This window comes from Notolepis coatsorum (genome assembly GCF_963971535.1).
Source record: "Notolepis coatsorum genome assembly, chromosome: 3".
NCBI classification, from domain to species: Eukaryota; Metazoa; Chordata; class Actinopteri; order Aulopiformes; family Paralepididae; genus Notolepis; species Notolepis coatsorum.
In genome coordinates this window covers 6,970,776-6,993,350 of record NC_140167.1, presented here as the reverse complement: position 1 = coordinate 6,993,350, position 22,575 = coordinate 6,970,776, and the positions used below count along the sequence as shown (strand labels likewise).

The 22,575-nt window shown below is 49.2% G+C and overlaps 1 protein-coding gene across 1 annotated transcript in view; it reads right to left on the bottom strand.

Annotated features, from left to right (window-relative positions):
- atp10d (ATPase phospholipid transporting 10D) overlaps positions 1-22,175 on the bottom strand; it is a gene marked incomplete at its 5' end in the record, with an annotated part of 77,983 nt that extends 55,808 nt beyond the window's left edge. The window contains 2 exons of the mRNA XM_084310366.1: positions 910-1,104; positions 21,802-22,175. Coding sequence (XP_084166492.1) covers positions 910-1,104; positions 21,802-22,175 — 569 coding nt within the window. The remainder of the gene's footprint in view (positions 1-909; positions 1,105-21,801) is intronic.
- Between the last annotated feature and the right edge of the window lie 400 nt (positions 22,176-22,575).

The following is a 22,575-nucleotide window of genomic DNA, read 5'->3' as shown; positions in this document are numbered from 1 at the left end:
GACGTGATTCGGCTGTCCTAACTGGGGTGGGTAATTCATTCCACCATTGTGGGGCAAGGACTGAGAATAGGCGACTTCTCTTTGATGACCCTCCCGGAGCTTGGATAGGAGTAGGTCTGAGGCGGCCAGAAGATGCAGAGCGTAGGGGTCTTGAGGGTGTGTAGTTAGAGACCATTGACCGGAGGTAGGCAGGAGCGGTTCCCTTTGCTGCACGGTATGCCAGGACGAGGGCCTTGAAGCAGATACGTGCAGCAAGGGGGAGCCAGTGCAGGTCCCTAAGAAGTGGGGTGACATGGGCCGACTTCGGTAGGTTCGAGATCAGGCGGGCCGCTGCGTTCTGAATGAGTTCTGGCTGTTCTGCCATTAATTCCTTATGGACCAAAATTTAGCGTTTAAAGTCGATTTGTAGCCAAACGGTGCGGTGAAACTTTCCAAAAAGTAATAGCAACTCGAGGTGGACCAAGCCGGTCGTTTTGATATCTTACACTTGTGTGTGGTGTGAAAGCTCTGGCAGGAGTTACTGGACAAAAATCGGCGGAATAAATAATAAATAGTAGGTCACCCACACTAATAAAAGGAAATTACTCACAAAAGTGCACATAAAAAGGGCATTACATATACAGCTACACACATACAGCTACACACATACAGCTACACACATTCATACCAACATTCTTGTACATAAATACAGCATTATGATCTTTGTGTATTTTTCACTCACCTGCTGTAGCCCCGCCCCCCACCACTCACCCACCCACCCATCACCTACCGCTGTAGCCCCGCCCCCCACCACTCACCCACCCACCCATCACTCACCCGCTGTAGCCCCCCCACCACCCCTGTAGCCCCGCCCCCACCATTCACCCGCTGTAGCCCCGCCCCTGCTGTAGCCCCGCCCCCACCACTCACCCGCTGTAGACCCGGGCGGTGTTGTTGTTGACCCTCCTGTCGAAGCAGTAGCGCCTGTAGTCCTCCAGGGCGTCCTTGACGGCGATGACGGCGAGCACCACCACCAGGGGGATCATGGTGATCTCCTTCTGGAAGGCCTCCACCACCGGCACCCAGTTCAGCAGCACCAGGAACAGGAAGTACAGGTTGGCCGCTCTGCACAGGAAGTAGAGAGGAACCTGTCAAAGCCTCTTCTTCTTCTTCATGACACTGAATAGATGTAGGAGTATAACACACACTTCTTCTTCTTCATGTGCTGCACACAGCAGCATCACACCTGGACAAGAGGCAGGGGAACTATGTGAGAATGCTGTTCATCGACTACAGCTCAGCATTCAATACCATAGTCCCCTCCAAACTCATAGCCAAGCTCAGGGACCTGGGCTTGAACTATGACCTGTGCCAGTGGGTCTTGGACTTCCTGACGGGCAGACCCCAGGTGGTAAGAGCCGGCAACTGCACCTCCTCATCCATCACGCTCAACATAGGGGCCCCCCAGGGCTGTGTTCTGAGCCCCCTCCTCTACTCCCTGTACACACATGACTGCGTAGCACAGCGGAACAACAACACCATCATCAAATTTGCTGATGACACAGTAGTGGTGGGCCTGATCTCTGCCAACGACGAAAGGGCCTACCTGGAAGAGGTAGAGAACCTGTCACAGTGGTGTCAGGAGAACTGCCTCTCCCTGAACGTCAGCAAAACAAAAGAGATGATTGTGGACTTCAGGAGGTCGGGGGTCAAGGACTACAGCCCCCTCAGCATCGACGGGGCACCGGTTGAGAGAGTGAACAGTTTCAAGTACCTCGGAGCCCACATATCCGAGGACTTGACATGGACCACACACATTGACAGTGTTGTGAAGAAGGCACGACAACGCCTCTACTTCCTCAGGCGCCTAAGGAAGTTCCAAGTCAGTCAGAAGATCCTTAGGAACTTCTACTCATGTACAATAGAGAGCATCCTGACCGGCAACATCACCTCCTGGTTTGGGAATAGCACTGCACAAGACCGTAGCAGACTACAAAGAGTGACACGCTCAGCCGAACGCACAATTGGAGGGGGGCTTCCCACCCTCCAGAACATTTACAACAAGCGGTGCAAGGGGAAGGCTAAGAGAATTATTAAGGACTCGAGCCACCCGAACAACTGCCTCTTTGAACTGCTGCGGTCAGGCAAGCGATACCGGAGTCTTAAGGCGAGCACAGAAAGACTCAGAAGAAGCTTCTATCCCCAGGCCATCAGGCTGCTAAACGAACAATAATCGCTAAACGAACAATAATCACTATGCAACAACCATCAAATGCACACAGCACACACACCCACACGCACACACTCACTCAAACAAACAACACACTGCAGCACCCACTCTCCACACTTTAGATCACACAAACACACTTACACTTTATATTTATTGATAAAGGATTTGCACTGCAACTCGTACACCTACTGTGAATTGTACCTAAATTGCACCTCGTCCCATTTCCCCATTTCTGCCTTGCACTATATAGTATTGTATATTAGTACACTGCACAGTATTGTATATTGTATGGTAGCTACGTCTATTCTGCATCGAGCATTGTACATATGTCTAAACTGAACACTGTGACCTCTTTTTTTTACTTCTAATTTGACTATGTTTTTATTTCATACTTATCTTGTCTTGCACAGTCTCTGGAGCGCAACAGTAAGAAGCATTTTGTACAAAAGTATTCTGTACTTCTGTATGACAACTATTAAAGAAACTTGAAACTTGAAACTTGAACACTGAATAGATGTAGGGTATAACACACACTTCCTCTTCTTCACGACACTGAATAGATGTAGGGGCATAACACACATGCACACATCTTTGCAGAGTTTGATCTGTGGAATCTGTGGAATGTCAAATCCAGCTGGAACTTTAAGCCGTCAGAAAAGCAGAATATGCAGTAGGTCCGTTCTACTCCAGTGTTTACAAACACTAAACAAAATCTTTTAAAAAGCTGCTGTAGATAACACATGCGGCCTGTAGGTGTCGCTCTAGAGCACCAGCATGTAATTTATTCAATCTGGTGCATTCCACGCAGGGAAACAGGAAGTAAGGAGGGGATCACGTGGGGAAACAGGAAGTAGGGAGGGGATCACGATTGGACTCGTGGCTCAGGCTGAGATCCAGACGCCACCGTACACCACTTCCCAGTATATTGCTAGCCAATGTACAATCAATAGACAATAAACTGGATGACATCCGAGCAAGGATTCAATATCAAAGAGACGTTAGGGACTGCAATGTCCTTTGCTTCACCGAAACATGGCTCACACCGGAGGTTCCAGATCACGCAATTCAACCAGCGGATCACTTCTTTATCCATCGAAAGGATCGGACATCATCAGAGTCCGGTAAACAACGTGGAGGAGGTATTGCCTTCATGTTTAACAAAAATTGGAGTGATCCAACGAACGTGAAGGAATTATCCAACCACTGCTCCCCAGAACTGGAATATATAACCATCAAGTGTCGTCCTTTCTTCCTCCCGAGGGAGTTAACGGCGATCGTCCTGGTCGGAGTGTATATTCCACCGCAAGCCAGCAACAAGGTTGCGCTCTCCAGACTACACGACGAGGTAAATAGAATACAAGTGGCTAACGTTAACGCCGCCATTTTAGTACTGGGAGATTTCAATAGCGCCAATCTGAGAAAGGTATTGCCTGACTTCTATCAGCATGTGACTTGCAACACCAGAGGCGGTAACATCCTAGATCACTGTTACACGCAATTTAAAGGTGGCTACAAGGCTCATTCTGATAGTGGCTTTGGCAAGTCAGATCACGCATCCATTTTCCTTTCACCAAAGTACAGACAGAGAATTAAAAGTACTCCCGTAGTCTCGCGAGAGGTGCAGAAATGGGATCTGACGTCAGAAGAGACGATCCGGTCAGTGTTTCACCACACAGACTGGATTGTGTTCCGCGACACAGATAACATTAATGCCTACACGGAGACAGTGCTGGACTATGTCTGTACTAGGGTGAAAGAAACAATCCCCACTACCAAAATGAAAGTTTACCCAAATCAAAAACCCTGGGTAGACAAATCCGTCCGTGAAGCTCTGAGAGAGCGCACCAAAGCATACAATGACGGCCTAGTGGCAGGCAACATGAATGACCACAAGGTGGCGCGACACAACGTAAGGAGGACAGTGTCAGAGGCCAAACGGCGCTACAGGGATAAAATTGAACTCCAGTTTGAACAAGCTGACTCTAGAGCTATGTGGCAGGGGCTCAAAACGATGACAGACTACAAAGGCGCCTCCCTCAAACTGAACAGTGACATCTCCTTAGCAAACGACCTCAATACCTTCTATGCGAGGTTTGATGCTGGTAATAACAACACCAGCTCACAAGCCTCGGCAATGGGGGGGGGGGGGGTCGGCTGCTGATGGAGGCGCAGTGTTCAGGGTAACAGAGCATGAGGTGAGGCGGACCTTTAAAAAAGTGAATATCAGGAAGGCAGCAGGTCCGGACGGCATCCCCGGCCGCGTCCTAAAAGTCTGTGCCGACCAACTGGCCCCAGTATTCACTGACATATTTAACCTGTCCTTAGAACAGGCTGTCATCCCCACCTGCCTGAAGAAGTCCACTATTATCCCTGTACCCAAAAAATCCAAGCCTGCTTGCCTCAACGACTACCGCCCGGTAGCTCTCACCTCTATAGCCATGAAGTGCTTTGAGAAGCTAGTAAAGGGCTACATCTGCTCCTCCCTCCCCATCAACATGGACCCCCTGCAATTTGCATACCGCCCCAACAGGTCCACGGAGGACGCCATATCCCATGTGCTGCACACAGCAGCATCACACCTGGACAAGAGGCAGGGGAACTATGTGAGAATGCTATTCATCGACTACAGCTCGGCATTCAATACCATAGTCCCCTCCATACTCATAGCCAAGCTCAGGGACCTGGGCTTGGGCTATGACCTCTGCCAGTGGGTCTTGGACTTCCTGACTGGCAGACCCCAGGTGGTGAGAGCAGGCAACTGCACCTCCTCATCCATCACCCTCAACATAGGGGCCCCCCAGGGCTGTGTTCTGAGTCCCCTCCTCTACTCCCTGTACACACACGACTGTGTGGCTCAGCGGAGTAGCAATACAATCGTCAAATTTGCTGACGACACAGTGGTGGTGGGCCTGATCTCTGCCAACGACGAGAGGGCCTACCTGGAAGAGGTCAAGGTCCTGGCGGGATGGTGCCAGGAAAACAGCCTCTCCCTGAACGTCAGCAAAACAAAGGAGATGATTGTGGACTTCAGGAGGTCGGGGGTCAAGGACTACAGCCCCCTCAGCATCGACGGGGCACCGGTTGAGAGAGTCAACAGCTTCAAGTACCTCGGAGCCTACATATCCGAGGACTTGACATGGACCACACACATTAACAGTGTGGTGAAGAAGGCACGACAACGCCTCTACTTCCTCAGGCGCCTAAGGAAGTTCCAAGTCAGCCAGAAGATCCTTAAGAACTTCTACTCATGTACAATAGAGAGCATCTTGACCGGCAACATCACCTCCTGGTTTGGGAATAGCACTGCAAAAGACCAAAGCAGACTACAAAGAGTGACACGTTCAGCCGAACGCACAATTGGAGGGGGGCTCCCCACCCTCCAGAACATTTACTACAAGCGTTGCAAGGGCAAGGCTAAGAGAATCATTAAAGACTCCAGTCACCCGAACAACTGCCTCTTCGAACTGCTGCGGTCAGGCAAGCGATACAGGAGTCTCAAGGCGAGCACAGAAAGACTCAGAAGTAGCTTCTATCCCCAGGCCATCAGGCTGCTAAACGAACAATGAATGAACACTACACAACAACAACCACCAAACGCACATAGCACACACATCCACACGCACACACTCACTTTAAACAAACACACTGTAGCATCCACTCCACACACTTTATAGCACACACCCACTTTAAACAAACACACTGTAGCACCCACTCCCCACACTTTATATTTATGGATGAAGGATTGCACTACAACTCGTACACCTTACTGTAAATTGTACCTAAAATTGTACCTCATCCCATTTCTGCTTTGCACTAGATAGTACTGTACATTAGTACACTGCATAGTATTGTGTATTGTATATTATATGGTAACTCAGAACATTGTACATATGTCTATACCGAACACTGTGACCTCATTTTCTTCTTCTAAATTCATGCTATATTATGTTATTATGTTATTTGATACTATCTTGTCTAGCACAGTCTCTGGAGCGTAACAGTAAGAAGCATTTTGTATGAAAGTATTCTGTACTTCTGTATGACAACTATTAAAGAACTTGAACTTGAACTTCTTTTCTTTTCCTCCATTCACCACTTTTAGCTCTTCTTTAGCCCTATGTATTTGTCTATCTTGTTTTTAACCCTTTCACTGCCACACGACAGCCGGTTAACCCTTTCACTGTGACAATACAGAAGGTTAGGCCTTTACTATCACACAACCGACGGCGATGCTCCATCATTAGCATAATTAGAGGAGGTCGCGGATGCGGAGCTAATGAAGCTAATGATGGAACATCGCCGTCGGTTGTGTGATAGTAAAGGGTTAACCTTCTGTCATGTGGCAGTGAAAGGGTTAACACTTACTAAATATGTGTATGTTATGCAACTGTTTCCATTAAAGCCCAACATCCAGGTTAAACCCTACTGATCAATTATGGGTAGTTTACATCATTGGTATATAATTTCATTATTTATTTTTTTCCATTTGACACCGGAAATGCCACTCCGAAAGAGTTAAAAAGGTCCACGCACGAATAACATGCACGCGCGAATCAAAAAAGCTTATCAAACGCCGACGTCACTACAGGTGCATATTAATGAGCCGAATCTAAAAGCTTATCAGACGCTAGCACGGCCGTGACGTCACTTCAGGAAACGTATGCCTTGCCCGTCCGGGTCATAGTCTACTCGATATATGGCACTGGCTAACGTTAGCATTATGTCTACTGTCGTGAACCATTTGAGATCGGGGCATGTAGATCAATGGTGGCCCACTCGGTGCATCACAGTTAGCCTATAGCTCCGCCGTCCCTGCGGGTGGTTCTCTCCTCTTTGTGTGCCCCCGTCCTCGCGGGTGTCCTGCGGAGGAGCTTGTGGACGCGACAACAGCGGCGGCCGTAGGGTGTTTGAGCCTGTAGCGTTAGTTAGCTCATAGCTATCGTGTACCACTAGCCTTTAAGGGCTCGAGCACCCTACGGCTGCCGCCGTTGTCGCGTCCATGGGCCCCCCGGCAGGGTACCCGTGGGGACGGGGTGTACAGAGAGGAGAGAACCATTTTGGGTCGGCCGTTCATGCCGGCCAGCGAGCCGGATGTCGGGATATGTTGTTAGCACAATAGCTACCAAGCTAAGCTATGTTAGCTACTAACGTTATAAACACAATATGTACAACGACACAATGATTTACATTATTACAAATATGGTAACGTGGTTGTGGCTTTTACAAATAGTGGTTAGCTTTAGAGATGGATGGCTATAATCACGGAGCAATAGTGTTAGGTGAAACAGATACATTTTCATTCGGCTAGTAGTAGTAAGCATATATCTATGGTAGCAAGGCTCTCTGCCTGCAGTGCCTGCCACTAGCTGTGTGTGACTCTCAGCGCCCCCTGGTGAGCCCCCTGGTGCCCTGCACCTGTTGTGACGAGATAATTTCGATTACACACGCACGTTATGAACCATTGATTAAAATATCCACGTGCGTGGTGATTGTGTTGGGCAGACAAAATGTTTGATAAAAACGCTAAAACTGGGTAAATTTCAATACTTTTTTTTTCCTTCTTCATGAAAGTCACCGTTGGCCTAGTCCACATTGTTTATTGAACAAAAATACAACGTGAAGGTTGGCCTTTAACTGTTTTTAAATAGCTGTTATGCTGTGATGGACATCTGAATCTCCCCTCTGGGATAAATAAAAGGTGTTCAATTCAATACATGCAACATGTAAACAACAACATTCATTTTTAAGTTTAAGCCATCACATTTTTTTTATGATAAATCCATTAATCAATGATTTTTACGGGGGAAAGACAATACTTTTATCCGCACCTTGTATGGATCCAATAGGTTCCCTCATGATTACTTTTTTAAAAGTTAAAAAGTTGGAATTAATTAACCAAAAGGATGTTAGTGATGTCAGAGTGATGTCACAGTGACATCCGATCACGTGAATTTCAGAAGATCGGGATCAAAAAAAGAAAAAAAAAATGATTTTTTTTAATTTATTTATTTTTAAACTTATTTTTTTTAATTCAACAAACATGACCATGTTCACGTCTTAAACTCATACTGAGGCCTTAGTTTCGGTTTTAAATTGCATATCATCATTCATTTATTTATTGTCACAGAGCAGAAGAATTTTGCCAAAACAAACGCATTTCCTTTGATTTAATTATACATCAAATGATTTATGTCAAGGATGAGAGACATCCACTAGTTGCAGAACTTGCAGTCACCTGATTTTTACAGACGATGGCGCCATTGCTCTCATGAAGCAGCAGGTTGGAGGCAGAGTTTTTAGATTACTCCGGTTGCAATGCCTCGCTTGAATGAAGTAAACTTTTCACCTGGATAACGTCAACATTCAGGGTGAATGTAATGTGAGAAATTGGGATGGGAGATTTATTTTTTTATTTTAATTTTTTTTATTATAATTTTTTTTTATAATTATATATATTTTTTTATCGGATCGGGAAAGATCGGTATCGGTAGATACTCAAAATCACATGAACGGGATCGGATCGGGAGCAAAAAAATATGATCGGGACATCCCTACTACTACTACTACTACTACTACTACTACTACTACTACTACTACTACTACTACTACTACTACTACTACTACTACTACTACTGCTAATACTACTAATACTACTACTACTACTGCTACTACTACTACTAATACTGCTGCTACTGCTACTACTACTACTACTACTACTACTACTAAAAAGTGCATCCGGCTTCAACATGGACGGTCGCATTTTACGTAGCTCCCGTAACCAACGCAACAGAGCAACAACAACAAAGTACTTTGCGCATTTTCTACTTTCCCTCCTGTGGATTATGGATTTGTACCTGAATTCACAACTCAAGCAGCAACTCCAGACAGAAGTGGATGATAGCGAAAATGTAAAACAGCAGTCCCATTGCGACTTCTATTTGTTAACGGGCACGGAGAGGAAACATCCAGCCTTCGGAGCCACGACCATCCACACAGTACTTACTGCAAATCCGGAACGAAAGAAATTACCCCCGGCAGGCAAGTGTAATAAGAGATCAATGTTTTTATTATACCTGCTCATGTCGGGTGACATTCATCAGAACCCTGGTCCCGTAATGACACGGAACCAGAGACTACAGTCAAATCTGCTGATCCAAGAAGCAGCAGCCAGCACAACAGATCAACGGCTACCCACACATACTGCGGCTAACGACATGATCAACGGCAACATTCCTCCTCTGCCACCCCTGCAAAAGAACCCACGAGAGGCCACAGCGAGAGGGAAGGAACCGGGGTTCACAACCGAGGCGCCCAGCACGTCGCGGGGACAAAACAGCGAGGCATCGCTCCTCACACCGGCGCCGGAGATCAACAGCATCCACGCAATTGACGCTTCAGCCAGCAGTTGCACCAGCCGACCAGCAAGCGGCGACATACCCTCACAGAAGCCCCAGCGGACTCGGCGAGTGGCTAAAGGGAGAGCGGCGCGGGACATCGAGACCACCAAGGACCCGACGGTTAGCTTGGCTGGCCCCGCCAAGGCCGCCATGCCAGCAAGTCTACCCGGGCCGAGGCCAGGACAAAAGGCACCCCCCCTCCCCCACAATGGAGTACAATCAGACATATCTGTAATCAACCAGCCCCCCCCCCACATCGCGGGCTTTCACACAAAGGAATACAGACACCAGCAAAGGACAAAGCATCACCCCTCCCCCCCCTCCCCACCCACGGCACAAACAGCAACAACGCCCCCCCTCCCCCCACCACAGGACAGGACACAATGGAACAGAGTTACCTCAACTGTGACGACATCAAACTTATTACAAGCAAAAATGGACTTCACATATTTCATCTGAATACAAATAGCCTGAGACCGAAACTGGCTGAAATCAAACAGTTGTTTTTAAACGGTAAGGCTAACATATTGTGTTTCACAGAAACAAAATTAGACTCATCTGTACAGGATCCAGAGATTGAAATTGAAAACTACTCAATAGTCAGGAGGGATAGGAACCAGTATGGAGGTGGCGTCTGTGTGTATATACACAAGGATACCAAATACATCAACCGTACTGACCTTAACCATGATGAAATTGAAACTGTTTGGATTGAAATCTTATTAGACAGGGCGAAACCGGTACTAGTAGGCACAATCTATAGACCACCAGAACAGAGTGGGTTTTATGACACACTTGATGGGTGTTTAGCTGGGGTGGAGGGGGTAGAAAAAATTCTTATTGGGGACTGGAACACGGATATGCTGCGTAAATCAGCACCCGTCTTCAAGGCCTTCAGTAGATTTTCTGACCTGCACGGTTTCAGCCAGCTAATCACACAACCCACAAGGGTATGCGATTCGACACAAACCACCATTGACCTCATTTTGACCTCTGACAAGTCCATGATCTCCAGTAAAGGGGTGATAGCATGCGGGTTAAGTGATCATTATATGATTTTCTGTACCCGCAAAAAGCTAAAACAGAAGGCCGGCTGTCACAAAACAGTCACATCTAGAGACCTCAAAACTTACTCTAGAGAGGCCTTTAACCTAGAACTGGGGAGCTTGGACTGGTCAGATGAGCTCAGTGGTACACAGGTTGAAGAAACATGGCTTGGATTCAAAACCAAATTCACAGCAATACTCAACAACATGGCACCGATAAGAACCACCAGGGTTAAAAATCGCGCTGAGGCATGGATGCACACTGAAATACTGGCCGCTATGAAAACCAGAGACAAAAAATGCTCTGAACTTCATAAAAGTCAGACAAAGCTTTCCAAAAGCTCAAACAGTGAACTCCAAGCCCACGTGGTTGAACTAAAAATCCAAAGAAACAGACTAAGAAATGACGTAAACACCATGATCAGAACCGCAAAAAGAAATTTCATCAACGACAAAACTGAGGAAAACAAAAACAAACCCCGCGAACTTTGGAAATTACTCAATAATCAACTAGGCTGCAGTAAAAAACTTAAAACCAGATTCTCAAACATAAACATAAAGACGGACAACACGCTCATCACAGACAAGCTGGATGTAGCCAATTACTTAAACATCTTCTTCACAAACATAGCCACAACACTGGTAAACAAACTACCCTCCCACTCAGGGCATTATGGGGTAGAACACATAGTAGCATACTACAAAAACCTAGGGGTCCACAAAGACGACTTCAAACTTGAAATGGTAACAACCGATGAGGTACTCAAAAAATTGAGCGCCCTCCAACCTAACAAGGCCACTGGCCATGACAACATCCCCTCCAAATTCCTCAGAGACGCAGCAGCCGCCATCACCCCAGTCATCACACACATAATAAACCTCTCTATAAAACAGGGGCACGTCCCCAAGGACTTCAAAATTGCGAGAGTGACCCCTCTACACAAAAAGGGCAGCAAATTAGACCCAGGCAACTACCGCCCTGTTTCTATTCTTACCTCCATCTCGAAAGTCATGGAGAAAATAGTCTACGAACAGGTCGAAAAGTACCTGGCGGAAAAAAACCTAATCTACGAATTCCAATCTGGCTTCAGAACGTCCCACTCCACTGACACATGCCTCCTCTATTTGAACGACCACATCAAACAAGAGGTGGACGCTGGCAAATACTGCGGCATGGTCATGCTGGACCTACAAAAGGCCTTCGACACTGTCAATCACTCCATTCTAATGGACAAGCTAAAAGCAATTGGTTTTGATAGCCTATCAGTGAGCTGGATGCAATCCTACCTGGAGGGGAGAGAACAGATGGTAGAGGTAAACGGTACTCTATCCCCCCCCCTCACAGTGAGCTGTGGTGTTCCACAAGGAAGCATACTAGGACCGCTACTCTTCCTAATTTATGCAAATGACATGTCGTCAGCCTGTGACTGCAACTTGTTCCTGTTTGCGGACGACTCAGCCCTGCTGGTCTCTGACAAGAACAAATTGCAGGTTGAAAAAACCCTCAGCACGGAACTAGGCAAAATCTGCATATGGCTCGCTGATAACAAACTATCATTACACATGGGCAAAACAGAGTCCATTCTCTTCGGTTCAAATAACAAACTCAGCAAGACCGACGGCTTCTCAGTTACAGTGGGTGACAATATTGTCACAAGGAAAGACGAAATTACCTACCTGGGTTCCATCCTAGAGGCAAATCTTTCCTGTGACAAAATGGCATCCAATGTAATAAAAAAAGTCAACCAACGAACTAGATTCTTGTACCGGATCTCCTCTCTGGTAAACAAGAATACCCTGAGGACTCTGGCAGGAGCACTCATTCAAGGGTACTATGACTATGCGTGCACCTCATGGTACCAAAGCACCTCAAAGGCGCTTAAAACAAAATTACAAACATCACAAAACAAACTGGTCAGACTACTACTTGACCTGAACCCCAGAACCCACCTCACCCCTGCCCACTTTGCCAACCTAGGATGGCTTAGAGTAGACGACAGAGTACAGCAACTTGCAATGGGCCTGGTCTACAAGATACACTATACGACCGGGGTGCCCATGTACATGTCAAAATACTTCCCAAAGGTCAGTGAATACCACAACCACTACACCAGAGGAAGCTCAACAAATCATGTTAAACCCAGATTCGGCTCAAACAAGGGACTAAACACGTTTCGCAATTATGCCACAACAATGTGGAACGCCCTACCCAAAGCTGTAAAGGAATGTGAATCCCTGCCCACATTCAAAACCGCCCTTAAAGAGCACCTACGGGAGGCTGCAATTCGAAACTGGCCACCGTAAATGCCCAAAACCCCCACCACCTCCTAATAGACAGTCTCCTCCCCACCGCATGTATATATTCCCTCCCCGCCGTATGTATATTCCCCTCCCACCCACCCACCCCCTCCTAATGTACAGTCCCCTCCCCATCATATGTATATACTCTGTCAGGATCTAGGGGTAACAGTACTGTATATTTGAATACCGCCTATGTCACAAATGTATCAGTACTAAATACCTATATGTCCCTATGCCATAAATGTCATGTATGTTATGTATGTCATAAATGTCTATATGAATTGAAAATGGGGGACCCTGATGGAAACAAGACAAACGTCTTTCTCAGGTCTGCATCCCCTTAACAATTGTATGTATTGAGCCGTACTGTATTGTACCCATTCTGCAATCTGTTAAATAAAGTTTTCATTCATTCATTCATACTACTGCTGATACTGCTACTACTACTACTACTACTGCTACTAATACTACTACTGCTACTACCATAGGCGCCTCCGTAATTGAGCAGGCGAAGCGGGTGCTCTACCAGTATTGAACTTGGGGGAGCAAACTCGTCTCTTTGCTCCCTCACTTTTTGATCATATGATATATCCCCCCCCCCCCCCCATATATAAATATTATCTAACCATAACTATGTAATTTCAATCAAATTAATAATACGCAATGACACTTAATAGCAAGTTTTTAAGTTTCCAAAGACTGCGACACCCCCCTGTCCGATATGGTTTGATCCAGCCCCCAGCAGACAGAGCGGACGCGCACTCCAGTCTCACAGCGCTGCAGGCAGCCTCCAGGTGTAAACTGATACGCAGGCAGCGTGAACACTTTGTCACAACAGCAGGATCTTCCACTAAGTAAGTTCAGTTGTTCGAACAAACTATTATGTTAGACATCATCTTTACTATTGAGTGGTATAACTTCTACCACGCAATACAATAAAATTGTTTCCTGGTCCGAAATGCCATCTGGTCAATAATAATAATAACAAAGTTTCCCTCTGGTTGGCGTTAGCTTTAGTGCTAGCCGCTAGCTAACGTTGTCATATATCTAGATATGTGGTGTCGTCAGCTGGATAACGTTGACTTCGTTTGCAAATTTTAACGTTCGCAGACGAGCAGGGCCGGATTAACGACGGCCGCGGCCCGTGGGCCTTTAGTGACGAGGGCCCCCCCAAATTATTTTTTTTTTTTTTTTTTTATTATTATTATAATAATAATGCAATAAAAGTCTGAAAATGAAGGGATTATGTCCATGAGTGTCATTTTTAGAAATTAAGGCCTGCCTCTTATATAAGCCTCTCTAATAAAGGCCTGGTGCTCTTTGCAGCTGAGGTAAATAGAAGACCCGTCCTATATTTGAGGATTTACGGTAAATCAAGATGTTCAATTATCTTAAGGTACAATACCTGAAATGAAAATGTGTGTGTGTGTGTGTGTGTCCAGCCAACCAGGTAACATGGCAGAAAAAAGAAAGAATACAGACATCGGAGCATTTCTCAGTACACCAAAACGCAAAGTAAGAACCCTAGTAGCCTAATAGCTCAAAGACTTAAAGGGCGGGCTCCACAAATAATGGATTGCACGGTGTTAATTGCACCCTTACTTACAATTCATTATGAATTGTAAATCGGGGACCCTGATGTAAACAAAACAAAAGTATTTTTCTGGTCTGCATCCCCTTAACAATTGTGTGTATTGAGCCGTACTATATTGTACCCATTCTGCAATATGTTAATTCCATTTTTTAATATTATTATTATTATTATTATAGTAATTGGCTATCATACTGCAATATAAACTGAGTTTTATAGTGAAAAGAGCAGCTTTATGTGAGGTTTCTGTCCTTGCCTTCTCACTCGTTCTGTTCCTTTAACCACCCTCGCTTTGTTTTCATTCATTTTTTCTGTCAAGTATTTCAATTCCCTCGTTCACACGTTTCTCCCCGTTGACGTCATCTGAGACGTCGCTGATTGGTTCTCTCACTTCCCCACGCTTTTCAATCACATTCCCCAGCTGTCACTGCTTTTCAATCAATCGATCCCTCATTATTTATACCCCGTTTTCCCCACCCTAAGTTGTTGGTTCGTTTTGATTTGTCGCTGGATGTTTTTCCCCGTTGCTTCTGTTTCACTGTGCTATTCTCCAGGGATTCCTAGAAGCCTTCGCTTGGATACCTGCTCCGTGGCGCGCGCTCGCCTCCACTGTTGTTCCTGTTCCTTTTACGCAGCTCGTCTGGGTGAGTTTTTCTAGATTGACTGTCTTGACCTATTTCCGATTTTCGTGTGTAACCTTTACACTGAAGTCTACCACCTTTTTGTCAGACAGTCACTCACCCAGCCATTATCGTTTTTGCTCTTTCCTTTATGGAATAATATTTTTGGGATCTTCCACCTCCCACTGTGTATTTACACGAAGATATTATTTCACATTTGGACTGTGTTGGATTTTTGCTCACTGTGTATTTACACGAAGATATTGTTTCACATTTTGACTGTGTTTGGATTTTTGCTCACTGTGTGTTTACACGAAGATAGTATTTCACATTTGGACGGTGTCTGGATTTTTGCTCACTGTGGGTTTACATGAAGATATTCACTTGGGCTGTTTTTGGAATATTGCACATCACTGTGTTGTTTAACACGAAGAATATAACACCCTGTCCTCCAGCTCGTTTCAAGTCTGCTCTGTCACTGACCCGTTCCCTCTCTCCCTCTCTCGGTCTTGCACAACATCTGAGAGGTCCGCCGTGAGAGTCTGCAGAGCGGTACAGAGGTCTGCTCCTGCTTCCCAAGACTACCCTTCCGGGAGAAGCTGCAGAGCAGCAGAACTTTGCCCCTTGTTCATTGTACCTGTTTCTTGTTGACCTGCTTTCCCTGTATCACTTATTCTTATTATCAAATAAACAAGCCCTCGTATTTGGCAACTCTGAATCCTACTCTCTTGTGTCGTTAGCGTTTGGGGTCGGTGTCAAACCATAACATTACGAACCAACCATGACGACCCCAGCCGACACAGAGGGGGTCAGAACCGCACTTGCATTTCAAGTCGAGTTGACCAGGGATCACGGTCTCCAACTAGAGCGGGCTGCGGCTGCGGTGCAGAACCTCAGGGACCAGGTCCTGCCTATGCAGGGTTCAATGGCCGCTATGGCGGGACAACAGTCCGAGATTCTCGCCCAGCTTAACTCGCTGGGCGACGCCGTTAATACTCTTCATCTCTCACACCCTTCAGGAACATTCCCCGCAGCCCCAGCAGATCTCGCACCTCGGGAACCCCTTCTCTCCGCCCCACGGCTGTTCGACGGTAATCCCGAGGAGTGTGCCACATTCATCATGCAATGTGAGTTGGTTTTCCGTCATCAACCAAGCCGTTTTTCTGCTCATGGGTCCCGAGTGGCTTTTATAACCAACCTACTTTCAGGCCATGCTGCCCAGTGGGTCACTTCCTCCTGGGCAATGGAAGCAGATTTTTTGTTCTCCTACCCAGACTTCGTGGCGGAGCTCCGCAGAGTGTTCCACCATCCAGCCCGAGGTCTGGACCCTGGAGCCCGGTTGGGGACCTTCCGACAAGGGAGCAGCAGGGTGACGGACTATGTCATGGAGTTTCGACTGGCGGCGGTGGAGAGTGGATGGAACGAACCTGCTCTTCGCCTAACCTTCATAAGGGGGCTCAGTGACGCAGTCCGGGACCAGCTCGCTACCAGGGAGGTGCCCGACTCCCTCGAGGAGCTGTTTAGCCTTGTCATCCGTATTGACGGACGCCTCCTGGAGAGAAGGCGCGAGAGGACCCGGCTGTCACCTCCTGAAGAACCCCGGACTCCTGGACGCCCCGTCCCCAACACTACTGATGGTAACAGGCTTCCCCGTCCGGTGCGCGAGGAGGAACCCATGCAGCTGGGACGCTCTCATCTGAGCCAGGCGGAGCGTCAGGCAAGGCTCAGGTCCGGTCTCTGCCTCTACTGCGGAGGTGCGGGACACCGTATCGCCGACTGCCCTATCCGGCCAAAAGATCGGGCTCACCAAGACCCCGGGAGATCCTGGTGAGCCGTTTTTCCCATTCCCAGCGCCGCGCACCACCTGACCATCTGTTGAGCGTCACCCTGGCCTGGGGGGACCAACGTGCCACGGTGGAGGCCCTCATCGACTCTGGGGCAGACGAGAACTTCCTCGACTTCGAGTTTGCCACCCAAGCCAACATACCTCTTGAGGCCCTTGTGAGGCCCTTGGAGATCTTTTCGTTGGACCAACACCGCCTGGCCGACATCTCTCAACGGACCGGCCCAGTCTTGCTGACCATTGCTGGGAACCACGTAGAGAGGATCCAGTTCCTCATTACCCAATCCCCCCTTGTCCCGGTGGTCCTGGGTAGGCCCTGGCTCGCGCTGCACGAGCCCCACATCGCCTGGGCCTCCGGTACCATCAGGGGCTGGAGCTCCTCCTGTCACGCCCGCTGTCTACAGGCGGCGTCTTGTCCCCCGCCCCGGAGACCGGCTGGTGAGTTGCCCCCGGATCCCTCGTCCATTCCTCCCGAGTACCACGACCTCATGGAGGTATTCAGTAAGACCAGGGCTCAGTCCCTTCCACCTCACCGCCCCTATGACTGCGCCATCGACCTCCGCCAAGGGGCTCCCCTTCCCGGCAGCCGCCTCTACAGTCTGACTGTCCCGGAGAAGAAGGCGATGGATCTCTACATCTCTGAGTCATTGGAAGCAGGACTCATTCGGCCTTCCTCCTCCCCGGTGGCGGCCGGGTTCTTCTTTGTTGGTAAGAAGGATGGGGACCTGCGACCCTGCATCGACTATCGTCAGCTCAACGAGATCACCATCAAGAACAAATACCCCCTACCTCTCATGAGCTCCACCTTCGAGCCACTGACCCAGGCCTCGTTCTTCACCAAGCTGGATCTCCGAAGTGCCTATCATCTTGTCCGTATCCGTGAGGGCGATGAATGGAAGACCGCCTTCAAGACCCCCAGGGGCCACTATGAGTACCTTGTGATGCCGTTCGGCCTCACCAACGCCCCGGCGGTATTCCAGGCACTCATGAACGATGTCCTCCGTGACATGCTGGAGGTGTTCGTGGTGGTGTACCTGGACGACATTCTTATCTTTTCCAGGACCCTCGAGGAACACATCCTGCATGTCCGCCGGGTGCTGGAGCGCCTCCTCCACAATCGGCTCTTCGTCAAGGCGGAGAAGTGCCGTTTCCACTCCAACTCCATCGACTACCTGGGCTTCATCGTGGAGAAGGGCTTGACCCGAGCGGATCCTCGCAAGATCCAGGCTGTGGAGGATTGGCCGGAACCCACCACTCGCAAGGAGCTACAGAGTTTCCTCGGGTTCGCAAACTTCTACCGAAGGTTCATCCGGAACTACAGCCAAGTGGCGGAGCCTCTTACCAAGCTGACCTCCCCCGCTCTGCCGTTCGACTGGTCCCCAGCGGCATGCGCTGCGTTCCGCTCCCTCAAGAGAAGGTTCACTTCCGCTCCTATCCTGCTCCACCCTGACCCCAAGAGACAGTTCATCGTGGAGGTGGACGCCTCGGATTCTGGCCTGGGCGCTGTCCTATCCCAGCGTTCTCCTTCCGACCAGAAGGTACATCCTTGCGCCTTCTACTCGCGTCGCTTCCTCCCCGCCGAGAGGAACTACGACACCGGCAATCGGGAGCTACTGGCGGTCGTGGCTGCTCTGGAGGAGTGGCGTCATTGGCTAGAGGGTGCCGAGGAGCCTTTTACCATCTGGACGGACCACAAGAACCTAACGTTCATCCGCGCTTCCAGGCGCCTCAACGGTCGGCAGGCGAGATGGGCCAGTTTCCTCAGTCGGTTCGACTTCTCGCTGACCTTCCGCCCCGGTTCCCGCAACACGAAGGCCGATTCCCTGTCCCGGATGCACTCCAAGGGGGCTCCACCCTCTGAGGACCCATCTCCCATCATCCCGGAGGCCCGGGTGGTTGGAGCCATCACCTTGGGCATCGAGGGTGTGGTGAGGCGTGCCCTACGCTTCCAACGTGCCCCAAGCAACGTCCCTAGGAGCCGTCTCTTCGTCCCTGACTCTGTCCGGTCCCAGGTACTGCTGTGGGGCCATACCAGCCGGTTCGCCTGCCACCCAGGCGTCCATCGCACGTTCTCCTTCCTGGCTCGTCGTTTCTGGTGGCCCACCATGCGGAACGACGTCAAGGAGTTCGTATTGGCCTGCGCGGTCTGTGCCCGCAGCAAGGCCTCTCACCAGGCACCCTCCGGGCTCTTGCAGCCACTTCCCGTTCCAAGCCGTCCGTGGTCACATGTGGCGCTCGACTTCGTCACTGGACTACCCTCCTCCCAGGGGAACACCTGCCTTCTGACCGTGGTGGATCGATTCAGCAAGGGGGTCCACCTCGTGGCCCTCTCCAAGCTTCCCTCAGCAGCCGAGACGGCGGACCTCCTGACGCACCACGTGTTCCGCCTTCACGGTTTTCCCCAGGACATCGTCTCTGACCGGGGGCCCCAGTTCACCTCCCAGGTATGGCGGGCTTTCTGCAAGGGATTGGGGGCAACGGTCAGTCTCTCCTCTGGCTACCATCCCCAGACAAACGGGCAGACGGAGAGGATGAACCAGAGCGTGGAGTCTGCTCTTCGGTGTGTGGCAGCCGAGAGGCCGGCATCCTGGAGTCGTTTCCTTCCCTGGGTTGAATACTCGATCAACTCAATGGTCAGTTCCGCCACCGGCCTCTCCCCCTTTGAGGCCTCCCTGGGCTACCAGCCCCCTCTTTTTCCCGCACTGGAGACGGAAGTGGCAGTTCCCTCCGTGCAGGTCCACCTTGACCGCTGCCGTCGCGTTTGGGAGATCACCAGGACCGCGCTGCTCCGGACATCTGAGCGCGCCTGTCGTGGTGCCGACCGGCGCCGGGTTCCCGCGCCGACTTACCGCCCTGGGCAGAGGGTGTGGCTCTCCGCGAAGGACCTCCCGCTACGGTCCTCGGCCAAGAAGCTCAACCCTCGCTTCGTCGGTCCTTTCGAGGTCCTGAAGGTACTCAGTCCGGCGGCTCTGCGCCTGAAGCTTCCTGCATCCATGCACATCCACCCCGTGTTCCATGTCTCCCGGGTTAAGCCCGTCTCCCTCAGTCCCCTTATGCCTCCAGCTCCTGATCCACCGCCTCCTGTGCTAGTGGATGGTCACCCCCAGTGGCAGGTCCGCCGGTTGATGGGCGTTCGTCGGCGGGGCCGGGGATTCCAATACCTGGTGGACTGGGAGGGTTACGGCCCAGAGGAGCGTAGCTGGGTCTCCCGGCAGCTCATCGTGGATCCCGGCTTGATCACCGACTTCCATCGGGCCCATCCTGGCGAGCCGGGTCGGCCTGGTCGCCGGGCGGCTCCCGTGGAGGGGGGGGTACTGTGAGGTTTCTGTCCTTGCCTTCTCACTCGTTCTGTTCCTTTAACCACCCTCGCTTTGTTTTCATTCATTTTTTCTGTCAAGTATTTCAATTCCCTCGTTCACACGTTTCTCCCCGTTGACGTCATCTGAGACGTCGCTGATTGGTTCTCTCACTTCCCCACGCTTTTCAATCACATTCCCCAGCTGTCACTGCTTTTCAATCAATCGATCCCTCATTATTTATACCCCGTTTTCCCCACCCTAAGTTGTTGGTTCGTCTTGATTTGTCGCTGGATGTTTTTCCCCGTTGCTTCTGTTTCACTGTGCTATTCTCCAGGGATTCCTAGAAGCCTTCGCTTGGATACCTGCTCCGTGGCGCGCGCTCGCCTCCACTGTTGTTCCTGTTCCTTTTACGCAGCTCGTCTGGGTGAGTTTTTCTAGATTGACTGTCTTGACCTATTTCCGATTTTCGTGTGTAACCTTTACACTGAAGTCTACCACCTTTTTGTCAGACAGTCACTCACCCAGCCATTATCGTTTTTGCTCTTTCCTTTATGGAATAATATTTTTGGGATCTTCCACCTCCCACTGTGTATTTACACGAAGATATTATTTCACATTTGGACTGTGTTGGATTTTTGCTCACTGTGTATTTACACGAAGATATTGTTTCACATTTTGACTGTGTTTGGATTTTTGCTCACTGTGTGTTTACACGAAGATAGTATTTCACATTTGGACGGTGTCTGGATTTTTGCTCACTGTGGGTTTACATGAAGATATTCACTTGGGCTGTTTTTGGAATATTGCACATCACTGTGTTGTTTAACACGAAGAATATAACACCCTGTCCTCCAGCTCGTTTCAAGTCTGCTCTGTCACTGACCCGTTCCCTCTCTCCCTCTCTCGGTCTTGCACAACATCTGAGAGGTCCGCCGTGAGAGTCTGCAGAGCGGTACAGAGGTCTGCTCCTGCTTCCCAAGACTACCCTTCCGGGAGAAGCTGCAGAGCAGCAGAACTTTGCCCCTTGTTCATTGTACCTGTTTCTTGTTGACCTGCTTTCCCTGTATCACTTATTCTTATTATCAAATAAACAAGCCCTCGTATTTGGCAACTCTGAATCCTACTCTCTTGTGTCGTTAGCGTTTGGGGTCGGTGTCAAACCATAACACTTTATTAGTCAAGATTGAAGGCTCTATATTGCAGGAAATTGCACGTACAGGTTCATTAAATGAAAAAATATCTGCCAAATAAACCACCCCTTGCCTGTCAAAAAAAAATAAAAAAAAAATAAAAAAAAATATCAAAAAAAAATGCACCCCCACTTTCAACTATAACTAGGCAGCCATGGCTACTACTACTACTGCAAATAATACTAATACTACTACTACTACTGCTAATACTACTACTACTACTGCTACTACTACTACTGCTACTATTGCTACTATTCATAGTTGTGCATTATGTGTACGCAGCAGCAGTGGTCTCCAGAACTAACCTGTGGAACTGTTGGAAGAGGTTCATGGGGATGAAGCTCAGCAGGTTGTACTTGGTGGTCCGGATCCCGTTGCCTTGGTAACCCTTGGAGACGGCCCAGTACTCCGCCTGCCGCGGTCCGTGCCGGGCCAGGACCGACCTGCGCCGGTGGGCCGCTGTGTCCCCGGAGCGCCTGGCCGCCCGGCCCTCAGGGGCGCTGTAGCAGCCACGCCCCCCGTCCAGCGAGCCACGCCCCCCGCCGTAGCAGCCACGCCCCCCGTCCAGCGAGCCACGCCCCCCGCTGTAGAAGCCACGCCCCCCATCCAGCGAGCCACGCCCCCCGTTCAGCGGCAGCAGCTGGAGGCACCGGTGCCTGACCCAGTGGAGCTGCTCCATCAGAACCAGGAGAGCAGCTCGAGACTCCTAGCACCTCCTCCTCCTGCTCCTCCTCCTCCTCCTCCGAGGCCCTGGGAAGACTTTTAAACCGCCATCATTCTGCACACAGAGAGAAGATGAGAACACGATGTTAAGAGTTATTCATAATAATGTTGATACTGTGGGAGAAATGAATGACCCGGATCAATGAATGTCATATATAGACTTGGTTAAACAATCTGTAATCCACAATCTGTAATCCACATGTAAACAATCTGTAATCCACATGTAAACAAGCTGTAATCCACATGTAAACAATCTGTAATCCACATGTAAACAATCTGTAATCCACATGTAACCAATCTGTAATCTACATGTAAACAATCTGTAATCCACATGTAAACAATCTGTAATCCACAAT